The 12897-nt window shown below is 35.6% G+C and overlaps 1 protein-coding gene across 1 annotated transcript; it reads left to right on the top strand.

Moving 5' to 3' along the window:
• The first annotated feature begins 388 nt into the window (after window positions 1–388).
• On the top strand, window positions 389–12162 carry LOC104404172 (histone-lysine N-methyltransferase setd3-like). The gene is made up of 6 exons (XM_010012539.1): window positions 389–494; window positions 2058–2150; window positions 5749–5897; window positions 6962–7034; window positions 7443–7699; window positions 12117–12162. Exons 1-6 carry the CDS (start codon window positions 392–394, stop codon window positions 12138–12140), a joined length of 699 nt encoding a protein of 232 aa, XP_010010841.1. The 5' UTR covers window positions 389–391; the 3' UTR covers window positions 12141–12162.
• Window positions 12163–12897: the final 735 nt, after the last annotated feature.

The raw sequence follows: 12897 nt of genomic DNA, 5'->3' as shown, positions 1-12897 counted from the left end.
AGCTGATGTCTGGGATGCATCTGATGGGGTAAAATAATCTGGTTATATAACGTTGAAACTTTGTTATCCATAATATTTGTTCACAGCTAATGAATTTGCAAGTGATCTGGATGATTTCTTTTTTTTTACCTCTAAGATTTCTACTTTTTAATTACCCTGAAGTAATTAATGTGCAACTACATGAAATACTGCTTCAGATTGCACTGTATGGTTGTCTTACGTTCAGGCCGTGCAATATTTGCACTTATATATGAGCCAGAAACAACTCTTCATGCCTTTTTTTTTTTTTTTAAAGTGACTAACAAAAGAAGATCTTGACCATTCATCATTATTGAATTTTGTTTCTTGGTAATTGGTGACAATGTGCTGCTTCATCTGTTTTAGTTGGAAGATGGGGAAGAAGAGCCGAGTGAAAACTCAGAAGTCAGGCACAGGAGCCACAGCGACAGTATCTCCAAAGGAAATGTTGAATCTAATTAGTGAGTTATTGCAAAGTAAGTTTTGGTTTTATGCCTCTCTGGGAAAAAGAATGGTGTGTAGACCACTCAAAAGTGTTCTCTTGTTGAAGTCAGTGAAGTCTATTAATTTCCTGAAAGCATCCAAGCTTGCTATTTCAGCTTCCTTAAGATAGTGTAGTATGTATCTCTGTTAGTATCTACCATTACTGGTTTATTTATATGTGTACATATTCCTGGCAGCTTTTGGCTTTGTATCTAAACACAAACATTAAATACTGGGTGAGATTAGATTTTTAAAAAGCCCTAGATAACTTGACATTGAAGCTTTGTCAAAAATGTTTTTCCTCTAAACCCCAAGAATTGCACTGTTTCAGTTTGTTTTATGAACAGTTCTTTGAACTGATACCAAATTAGATAAATTAACTGTGTAAAGCAGCAATACAACTCAGTACAACTGCACTGATATTCTTGTTGCTTAAATAAAAATTTTGTTGTTGCTGCTGTTTGGAAACCTTTTGCAGTGCGTAGTTCTTGTGTATATACCAAAAGGTTGACTCACTTGTTGAGGAACTTGGAACTCATCCATTATTTTTAGTAAGTATGAAAAGCAGAGCATAATAATCATACGATGATGCTAAAATATTGTTCACTCTTTCTACTGTCATTAGTGACTGCTAAGCTACACTTCTCATTCAAGTATAAGTCCAAATTTTTATAGCCTGGACACATCTAAATGTTGCCTTAGAAAAACTAAGAGTTTTTCTTTGGCATTGCACACAAAGAGGAGTCAAGGATTTAGCAGGGCTGTTTGCTTATGATACAACTGGCCTCTGCTTTGCTACCAAAAATAAAACATAGATCTAACTTTCTAAGCAAAGACAAGTATCAGATGTGCTTTTTGCAAGCTGCAATATTTCATTCAATGCAAGGTAATCTTCAGCTGTCCACTTGGATTTATCTGGCTTAGATCAAGAAATCCACAAACTGGCATTTAGTATGTTGTCAGAGACACTGTGGGTATAATCTAAAGCTAAAGCTTGGCTGAGTGTTCCTTTGCTTGTCCTTCCAGTACACACACATCTATGAAAACAGTATTGGGTAGGCAGGTCAAATGCATGTACCAGCAGATATCTCAATTACTTCAGGTAAGCTCTGTGCTATTATCATCTGCTTTCATTACACCAAGAATGATGGCAAACAGGCTAATGTAAACGGAGTGCTTTGCTTGGGTTGTTGAAAACAGGGACCTTTTTTGTTTGTTTGTTTATCTGAGAGACTACTTAATGGTCTAGTTGTTTACCCTTTTTTCTTTTTAGCTTTTAGACATTCGATATTTCTACATTTGAAAGGATATTAAAAAACTGCTTGAAGTAAGTTGTACTGTGAAAATTTCAAAAGCCTCTATGTCTCTATCCCATGTTAAAGAACAAGATGGTTGTAACAATCGGGAGTGTTGTGTTTACAATCTAAACATATTTGAAGGACAGGTAGAACTAAGGTTCAGTTAAAGTTTCTGTGAAACCAGGACCTTTTATCTGATGTTAAAAAATATATATATGCTTTATTAAGGAAAATATTTTTATTTGGTGTTATTTCCAGAATGCAGCAGTCCTACCCCAGGCCCTGGAAAAGAATGGGAAGAATATGTACAGATTCGCTCACTTGTAGAGAAAATTCGCAAAAAGCAAAAAGGTAAACGCAAAAGCCTGTAAGATAAGGGTGCCTCAGAGTATTGATTATCCTAAAGAACTGCCTGTTGACAGCTAAAAGTAATATTTTTTTGTTGCTGTTATTATATAAGTATTATGAAATCCTGTTACTTTGTGACAAAAAAGAATCTTAATTCTCTGGCATGCAGTTGCTTTTTGTACTTGCAGATGTTTCTGAAACACTCTGGTGGGCGTGACACTGGCATTAACCATTTTAATACTTAGAATTCTGAGTGAATATCAAACAGGTGATCATGTGATAATTCCGTCTAATAAGTAGAAAGAAAAGGGAACTCGAGATTGTGATGAGATGACAATCTGAAGGACTAGAAGTAAAAATCCTTTGAGAATAATAGGCCTTTTGATTCCCGATTGCATAGCCTGCCCCTCTGCCTTTATGAATCTGAACATTTTGAATTAAATTTCATTATTATTTTAATACGAACACTTCACTGGATTTGAAAAGTGTTTCAGCAATTCAGCATCATGACATTAAAGCATAACAATATAAATATTATGTAAATGCACAAAATAAAGACATCAGTTAATAAATCTGCTATAAATCAAGCACATAATTAAAATAAAGAAATGCCTATGGTACCACAGTTGATATGGAGCTTTATTGCCAGTTTTTGTAACTTTTAAGGTATGCTTATTTTTCAGACTACAGCAGTTTTCTTCTAGTATGTTCTGCAACAACTATCTGTTGTTGATACTTTATTTTCATATTAGCTTTGTTTTTACTCGGAGATATGTTCTAAAAAAATGCTTTTAATGTAATTTTAGTAAAAATAACCTCTTTTATGGCTGAGAAATAACTTTTTAACCTTGGAATTAATAGATTTGGTCTGGACATACCTGACAAAGTCCTGAAACAATTCTTTCTTCTCTGGTATTTATACAGTCGTGGAAAAAAAGCCAGACTGCAATTAAAATGGAGTTTGAGTGGTTCATATATTTGCTTGATAAAGCAAGTACTTAGAGGCTTGAAATGTCCTTTCACAGCTGTTTTTAATGTATTTTGAGTGATGCATAAAAATCTTTATAAAAGAATTTTAAGCCTCTGAAGATCAGATATTGGCAGAGGGCATATGGAAGAATAGATGATAGTGTTTGAGTGACTGCATCCTGTAGCTGTGTAGAGATTAATTTGATTCATTGTTTTGCTGTCCTATGGCTTCTATAAACTTATGGTACATGTCCACGCTTTTATGATGCAATGCATGTGTAAAATGTAATTCGGGTTAACAAGAACAGAGTTAGCATTGGGATTGGCCCGTTTATTGGTTGCACCAGGAAGACCGAAGCGTCCATGGGCAAAGTGGCTGCTGGCAGAGGTGGTAAAATTAATATAACAGTATTATGTTAACAAAGCATTTATTTTCTTTTTCCTTGAAAGATGCAAAACCTAGTAACCACAACACTGTTGACATACAAATATCTTTTAATGTAACACTTCTACAGACATAATGTGAATATTATGGTCTCTTTCAAAACCATTTTTTAATGGAACATAGTAATGTATACTACACATACACAGTTTTCTAGCTTAATAAAGGCTTTAAACAATTAGCAAAGGAAATATAAATTTCTGTTGGGAATTGGGATATACAATTGAATATATATTGCCTAAAGTGTCATACTTCATACTGTTTTTTAATAGACCACTGGCTTGCAAAACATGGACTAAAATGAACTTGATTATATAAAACTTTTTATGTGAAAGCTGAGTATTTTGACTTTCTAAAATTTTTTCTTGACTCATTAGCAAAATCTTAAAGCTGTTTTTCCAATACGGATTTTCATCAGTATAGTTATATTTTGTTCAGTATAGAAATAAATTGTTCCCCAATTTGTAATTGGTGCTTATAATTTAAAGGAACTGCTCTTTTTAATTTGATAAAATGTGTTAAATATCAGACCACATCATATATGAAGAACAGAGGTATATATGAATATATAGGAATTCATATATGAATATATGAATTTCAGAGATGCCTACAGAATGGTTCCAAATACAAGCTGGAGGTTAAAGACTTCCAGTAGACTTATTTAGTATTTGCTTTTCAACCCTTATCAAGTAGGAAATGTTGGAAATCAAAAGAGCAAAGTCCTGGCCAGTATAAACACCTATAAAGTTCTGTGGAAGCTACGCAATTAGTCTTATGAGGTTTGTAAGGCTTTAATTCTGGATATACAGCATACTGAAGGGAGTATGAAATACAGCAGAAATGCCAGCTTTAAGGAAAAAAAAAAAGAAGACCAAAACACTGTACCACATTCTGATTGCATTCAAAAAAACCTTTATCAATGTTGAGTTTTTATACTGCATCATCAAAGACTATGGTTTTAGATAATACTTGCACTTCTAACTGCAAGCTTGATTGGTCTGGGGGTTTGAAATTAATGATTTGGAGGGGGAGGAAAATTTCGAATACCCTAATGCTTCTTTTCTAAAATCCTTTTAATCTAAAGATGTATTTATCACCTGTACTTAACCAAAATATCTTTGGATGTAAGCAACTTGATGATGACATTTTCATAGAATCATAGAATGGTTTTGGTTGGAAAGGAGCTTAAGATCACCTAGTTCCAACTCCCCTGCCATGGGCAGGGATACTTCCTCTAGACCAGGTTGCTTAAGGCCCCATCCAGCCCAGCCCTGAAAACTGCCAGGGGTGGGGCATTCAGGGCTTCCTTGAGCAACCTGTGCCACTGTCTCACCACCCTCAGTAAAGAATTTATTCCTTATGTCTAACCTAAATCTCCCCTGCTTAAGTTTTATTACTCATAAAATGGCCTGAGCATTTCAGGGGCTTATGGACACTTTTAGCATGATCAAACATGAGTTTGGGTTGAAAAGACCAAGAGACAAAGTACAAAAGGAACTGGTTGAGTGTAGCCAGGAACTATAAGGCATAGATTCAAATCAGATGACAGAAAAGGGGAAAACTGAGAAAATGAATGGGCTTGTGATTTCACAGGTGGATCATGTTTCTGTTGGAGAAGCAAAGTGTAAAAATTTGGACAAGCTTGTGTTGTTGGGAAGATGATCAGTCCTTAGTTGTTTCAGAAAATCCATATGCTACAGGAAAAAGCTAACTGCCTTGTATGTAAGAGAAGAAGCTTGAGATCTGCTTACTGTAATTTCCAGTGCTGAATTAATGAAATTGCAGCTGCCTCTCAAATTCCTCCTTGTGTCTGTACTCATATGTGGTGGTGATTGCGTTTATCATCAGTATTAATATCTTATCTGGGAAATATTTTTGCTCAGCTTATTTAAAAGGGAAAGTGTAGGGGGCCTTCATATTTCATCGCAGCTCAGTTTAGGTGGTTGTGTTTGTAAGATGACTGATAAGCCAATTTGGCAGATTTAAGATTTCATAAGTTCGTGAAAATTGGGTATGACATTTATATGCTATTGAGTAACACTTAACATTAAGACCACTTCAGACTCGGCTACTTCAGAGTAGAACTGCTGTGGGATAGCAGGTTGCTTTACATACGCATCTATGTCGAGCTTCTTTATCTTTCCAGATCTTCTTATTTCTGCATTTGTTTTTAATAAATTGTGTATGTAGGTTTGTCTGTTGTCTTTGATGGAAAAAGAGATGACTATTTCCCTGAACTGATAAAGTGGGCAACTGAAAATGGAGCATCCACAGAGGGTTTTGAAATAGCTAACTTTGAAGAGGAGGGGTTTGGTTTGAAAGCAACAAGAGAGATAAAGGTAAGCATGTGAACATTTGGCTTAGATTAGAAAATTGTGCTTGGAATGTAGCTGAAGACCTCTGAAACACTCACTACCTTCTCTACCCCCTTCTAACTGCTTATGAAACTGCTATTCTGACATGCTGTGCAATCTGTGTGCTTGAAATAAATTTATTGATAAAATTGAGTATTGTTTTTTGACTTTTGGATAGTAATGTGAATTTTTATTTGGTCTTTTTTCTCTCTGATGCCTATATTCTTTACCTAATCACTAGAATACTCTACCTCATTGATATATCCCTGTCTTCCATGTTTACTAAATACTTAGTCTCTTCTCCTCTCTTTTTTCATGTCCCTTCTTTCAAAGCACTGGGTTTTTTGCCTCAGAAAGAGGTATTTGCAGTACTTAATTTCCAGGAAAAAAATGAAAAAAAAAAAAAAACCCACCCCAACCAACAAACCCAAAACAAATTACCTGATAATGGTAAAGAATATCTTTTGATCATCAGGTAAGGAATACAGACATACACAGCTAGCTAACTGTTAAAAGATAAGCATTTAAGATTGCCTCTTTCCATTCCCATTTTACAGATGGGAGACAGCTTTGAGGAACAGTCAGTTGCTATAGAAATAATACTAGAAAACAAAAATATTATCATGATTTTAGGGCTTTAATAGCAAGTAGTTAATAAGGCTAGCACTACAGATTGATAAGAATCTGAAGAGTAGTTCTAAAATAAGAATGGGCAATGTGAAAAGCCTCTACTGGGAGAAAATATTTGATCACATAGTTAATAGCAATATAATCTGGTAGCTTCGAGGTTGTGTGGGCAATCTACATGTTAGCAGTTCCAAACTGAAGCACTTTATTTTGTAATCTAAGTCTTTGTTTTAAGCTTTGTGTAGTGCAGACTGGAACCTTTGATTACCACAGTGTAAAACATAGCAGTGGAAGAGAAGGAAGAATTTTGGTTCACAATAATTTTGATTAAAAAAAAGAAAAGAAAAAAACCAACCCGAAACCAGCTGGGCATATCATATAAATGCTAACTGACCCTCTGATTTTTTTTTTCCTTTCTGTAGGCTGAAGAGCTGTTTCTGTGGGTTCCTAGAAAACTGTTGATGACAGTTGAGTCAGCTAAAAATTCAGTACTAGGTAAGAGCTTAAAGAAGTCCCTAAGCAAGAAATTGATCTGTATGGGATCATTAGGTAGGAGAGATTCATTTTTTAGCTGATTTCTTTTATTACAGGACTTGCTTATCATGCCAGCCATAAGGTTTAGAATACCTAGAAACTAGAAGTGTCAGTGAAAAGAATTTAATTTTCCCTTTGTTTCTGGCTGAGTGCACTGGCACATGAGGCATTTACTGTGTCAAATAACTTGCAGCATAATACAATGTGGGCAGCTAAATATTTTAGAAACCTGAAAAAGCTGTGGGTTTGGTTTTGGTTTGTTTTTTTAAAGTCTCACATGTTATCTCGTCATGTTCATTTAAAGTAAATCTACGATGCTAGTTTCCATACACAATTAACTTAGTGCATCATCTTTCTGGGTTAATTCAGGATCCCTGTATTCTCAAGATCGAATTCTTCAAGCTATGGGCAATATAACATTGGCATTCCATCTTCTTTGTGAGCGAGCCAACCCCAACTCTTTCTGGCTGCCCTACATCCAGACACTTCCCAGTGAATATGATACTCCTCTCTATTTTGAAGAAGATGAAGTGCAGTATCTTCAGTCAACTCAGGCCATACATGATGTTTTTAGCCAATATAAAAATACAGCTCGACAGTATGCTTATTTCTACAGGGTTATCCAGGTAAGCATCTTAAATGTAATATATACTATATGTTGTTCTCATGATGATGATTGAAGAAGGTGTGAAAACAGTGATGCTAAATAATAGAGCAAGTACATTGCTTTTGAAGGTTTGAATCATTAAAGCAATTTCCTGCTGGTTTTTGAACTGCTGTTAAAATTTCACAGATCAGTAGGCTTATGAATATGTAAGAATGTATTTAGTTGGTTGAGAGGGGTGATTACTGCCTTTTGTTTGGCTTTGGGTGAGGCTTCATCTGGAACACTGTACAACTCTGGGCCCAGCAGTACAAGAAACATGTTGACAAAGTGGAATGAGATCAGAGGAGGGCTATTAAAATGTCATTTGCTTCAGCCCTTTATCCATACAAGGAGACACTAAGGGAGCTGGATTTTTTTTATTTTGAGGCAAATGAGATAAGGGATGATCCAGTTATTGTTTTCAGTTTGCTGCTGATAGTCTGTCTCAGAAGTTTGTTGGTGGTAAGTCGGGCTAGGTGACCTGCAGAGATCTACAACCTATGCCTCTATGACTTGTAAAATGTATAGTCTGCAGTAAACAAAGTAAAACTGTAATTGTAATTGACATAGAATAAAACCATTATGTATGTTGTATTCCCAGCGACCATGGATTAACTCTTATTTTCTGTTCTATTTAACGTAATTATTTTGATTGCTTTCAAATAAAAATATAAACCCATCTGGTAACTGTATGAGTCTGGGAGGCTTGAGATGGGTGAACTTTTCATCATGTTGTGAATTAATGATTTAAATTGAGTTTCTCAGAACTGTTACTCCGATGCCTAGAGATAATGGATGTTGTAACTGAATGGCGATATAGTTTTGTCAAAGTAGTGCTTAATGTCCAAACATCCAAAGCTTTTCGTGTCACAACCTGTAAAAAGCCTATCGCTCTACTTGAATTTCCACAATTGTGTGACCTACAGACATTTCTCTTTTTTTGACCATAGGAGATGTCAGAAGACGAAACAATTCTGTTCTCCTTTAACATTATATTATTGCAAAGCTTTTCTACTACCTGTTTTAAGTCCACAAAATTAAATAATTTTGTGTAGCTGTTTAGTGTTTGAAGAACTTAATATATTTCAGATACAGTGTCAATTTATCGAGTATAAGGAGTTCAGGGATACATTTTGAAAACCAGAGTTATGAAAATAGTGTGTGAAAACCAAATAAGATGCATTTCATTTTGAGGCAAGAAGTATGGTCCGAACAATGCGTTTGATATTGGGAAGGAATAAAATTCTTCCTTCCAGGTGTCACAATTCAGGAAACTGTAGTTTAGCTAATGTTTAGTTTTCTTGCCATGTCCCATTCTAGGCTGCCAGTCCACACTTGACCTTCCAGCTTTTCACTTTGTTTCTCAAAGTATACTGTTTCAGCAAACAGAACTCCTACATTTTTTATCTTTAGAATGTCTTTTTACCCCTGAGTAGTTCTACTGTTTTCAAAGAGTTATTAGCAGAATATTGTGTAACATTATCCAATTCTTCCAACTGCTATTCATGCTCTTGCATGTACTTGATCAGACAGCTAAACTCTCACTGTGACTAGTTCCATCATTTTCATTGACTAATCCTGCACTAGTAATATTATGTGAGAGAGGTTTTGTGGTCACAGCATTAGTTAAAAAAACCCTAAAATACAGTTTTACAGAGAAATGAGATCTGGAATAAAATCCTGGATTTTGACTGCCATGTGTCTAGTGTTTCAGAACCACTTCTCAGTGATAGATTAATGCATGAGGACTGATATCAGTGATGCAAACACAGCTGAAGAATGTATGTAAAATGCAGTGGTGTAGCATGAGTTGAAGCATGAGATACCTGTTATATGAAAAGCAGCTTAAATGTTTGACAAAACATTTTTGTTGTGAAAGTAACAATTTGTTACAGTTTGTTACAATTACTTTCATAATGAGTTTGTTACAAAAGTAATTGTAACAAATTACTTGCATAACAAATTTGTTATGCTAGTAATTTCGTGTGGCATGTACTCACTGTTTCTCCTATTGTCTCTTGAACTTAATCAAAGATCATTTATGCAGCACTTAAGCTAATGTGGTCCAAGTAATGCCTCACTAAAAAAATAAGTTATATTCTGCGTCAAAGTCCATGCAAAGAAAATAATGTACATGAGATGACTTAAGGAGCAGACTGTCTTTAGAAGCCCAGTGATGGTGATCTGCTGTACTTGGCAACAATCCTTTAATACTCTGCACTTATATTTTCTGCATTTAAAGTTCTGTGGAAGCTGGTATGGCAGCTCATAGAAGAAAACTTCTCAGTCTGATATTGTTGAGACTGATTCAGTTCAGTTCTATCTACAGCAGTGGGAAACCTTTGTGGAAATAGTGTTCAAATAAATTACTGCATTCTCTTTGAGCTTCATATTAGTGTACCCAAGAAAGTAGTTAGTGCTCTACTGTACTGTTGCCTTTTGTATGAACTGTTAAAATGTAGGTTCTGGTCACATATAGTCAGAAATCTAGACCAGATTTTTTCTTGTTCTTCTGACAAACTGTTTTTATTGTTTGCTTCATGTTCTTATATAATACAGCTATTGTTTCATGTTGAACATGAGCATGAAGGTAGATAGGGTAGGAATAATTTGCTTTATTTACTTGTTCTTTGGAGAATGAGTGGTAATAAATATTAGGCAAAGTGTAGGTATGTTCTGGTTGTTTGGTGCCATGCACTGCCACATAATCACAATTTCAGTTGAGTGTTTCTTTAGTACTTTTCAGTAAATGTCACATTAGGAAGATAGATAATTTCAGCTGTCTGCAGGAGTGCCAAGTGAATGTGCTGGGTACCTATTATTGATGCTTTTGATGAAAACTTTTTTATTTCTGTTTCTGCTCTCAAAAATAAGAGCTTCTAATTTATAAATGGTGGAGAAAAAAAAAAGTTGGGGAGGAGCGGGGAAGCTTCTTCCTTAAAACAAAATACCATTTTCCATCGCTCAGGAAAGCTTAAATGAATTTTGGTATCATCTTGCATGCACTTATTTTATTGACAAAGTTGACCCACAAAATGCTTGTGCTAAGGGTAATTCATGAGTACGTAGAAGAGGGAAGGAGAGGTGGTAAGAGAAAAATTCATCATATAAATGGAAACAAAGCAAAGCAAAACCACTTTCCTATGAAAGGCAGTATAAAGCTCTGTAAGCTTTATGAAGGTGAATGTTAGTTTTTTGTATACCATAATTTCATTTGCTACTACTACTACTTTAGCGTAAGTGTTTTAATGAAAGCTGTCCTGTGAGAACAGGATTTTGATACTGCTTCAGGTATTCAGACTAGTATTTTTTAAAGTTTACAAATACACTTTTTGTAATACAAAAATCTTATGTAATACATGAATATTCAACATATTTATTTTCTTGATAGCTATAAATCTTCTAAATGCTTATTTTCTTGATAGCTATTCTACTGCAGAAAGTAAAACTAGTAGCATCTTAAAGTTGTTTTAATATTTAGGGACACTGAAAAAGGGAATATTTTGTGCAGGCAAAATATTTTAATTCCTTTGCATCATTTTTAGTCTGCAAAATGTTTCTAATGGCTAGAGGAATAAAAGAGCTAACAAATAATTTCTTCAAATACTTCATTTTCCTTCTAAACAGGATTGCTAGACTGTTACTAAAATAATTTGGCTTCTGATAGGTGTGCAGTTTTAAACATTGTTTGACAAGTGTTGGGTCTGTTTTATTTCCCTAGCTTCTCTGTAAGGGTGGCTTTCTCAGAACGCTGCCATTCTAACTCTTTCTCTAAGTGCTTAGGCTGGATACAGATGAAGAATAGGCAGATTTATGAATTTCACAGCTGTTGCAAGCTAAACTGTAGTCTGGTTTGATAAGCAGAAACAGGTGGGATGTTGAGTAGACAAAAATAAACCCTTGAGCATGTTAGCCAGGCTCTACAAACCGCACTGACACCTTTCTAAAAGTATGTAATTTGATAACTAAAAAATAGTTAGAAGTTCTTACAGATAGACTTTAAAGACATATTTGGCCTCTGCATTGCTACCAAAGTACAATGAATGGTCAAAAGAGTACCTTCATTGCAGCAGACATGTAGTTTGCACACTGTTTCTGTAGCTTGTTCCAAAGAGCAATTTTGTAAACTGCAGGGTTATCTCTTCCCCTGGAAGGTGTGCGTGTGACTTCTGTTAACGTTTATGGGTACTGCATGTTTACTGAAGGGTTAACAAACACCAAATACTTGTGGTTTATTGTTAAAGTTTTTTGTTTTGTTTTGTACACTGACATGTGGAAAAATAGGCACAAGAGGGAGCCATATAGTTTACAGACATTCGCAGTGAGATTATATTCCTAAAGAACATACAGCCAAGTTTGGACCTTTTTTAAAATAATATGCAGTGGTCTTCTTTCAGTTGTATCTCCATGTCCGTTTGTAGTCTACTGCAGAGAATTTTTTGTAAATCAGAACAAAGACATCAAGACAAGGAGTGCTCTTAGAGAACGTGGAAAACTCATTTTAGAACGTGCCCAAACTCTATTTACATTTTGCGTACTATGGGTCTGAAGCAGTGTTCAATCTTTTCCCCAGGTGTAGCAAAGGCTGTTATCTGCCTCACTAAAAGACAATTTAATGATAATTTTAGTTAACTTTTAAAATCTTTGAAATGGTAATTCTGAAACCAGCAGAGCCCATCAGCCAGCCATAGCTTTTGCCATGGTAGCCACCATTCAGTGGAACTCTGTGTAAGTAGTGTCGGTATGTAGCTGCCCCTCACACACTGGAAGAAGGATCAGTTTGCAGGACTGTCCAGGATGGCAGTTTGCAATTGCTTTAGACAGTGCTTTCAGCCTGTAGTCTCTAGACCACTGGGGGACTGCAGATTTTTCTGAAGGGCATCAGTAAGCTAGCTGTCTGTAAAACCAGACAGAAACAAAACAACACAAACAATATGGGTGACACTGTACTGGGTATCTGCTATAGGCTGCTGCATCAGGAGGAAGTAAGAAGTGGATGAAGCCTTCTACAGACAGCTAGAAACAGCCTCATGTTTGCAGGCCCTGGTCCTCATGGGGGACTTCAACCACCCCAGTATCTCTTAAAGGGAAAGCACAGCAGGGTATAAGCAATCCAGGAGGTTCATGGAGAGCACTGGTGACAACTTTCTGATGCAAGCAGTAGACAACCCAGTGAGG

Source organism: Nestor notabilis, unplaced genomic scaffold, assembly GCF_000696875.1.
Source record: "Nestor notabilis isolate BGI_N333 unplaced genomic scaffold, ASM69687v1 scaffold11744, whole genome shotgun sequence".
Lineage (NCBI taxonomy): Eukaryota > Metazoa > Chordata > Aves > Psittaciformes > Psittacidae > Nestor > Nestor notabilis.
Note: the sequence above shows the minus strand (reverse complement) of the source record. Positions and strands in the feature narration are given on the sequence as shown.

Coding starts and splice junctions, on each gene's coding strand:
- LOC104404172 (XM_010012539.1), top strand. CDS start 392: ATGGGGAAGAAGAGCCGAGTGAAAACTCAGAAGTCAGGCACAGGAGCC. Junction 2,151..5,748: donor AATTCGCAAAAAGCAAAAAG/GTAAACGCAAAA, acceptor TTGTGTATGTAG/GTTTGTCTGTTGTCTTTGAT. Junction 7,035..7,442: donor AGCTAAAAATTCAGTACTAG/GTAAGAGCTTAA, acceptor GGGTTAATTCAG/GATCCCTGTATTCTCAAGAT.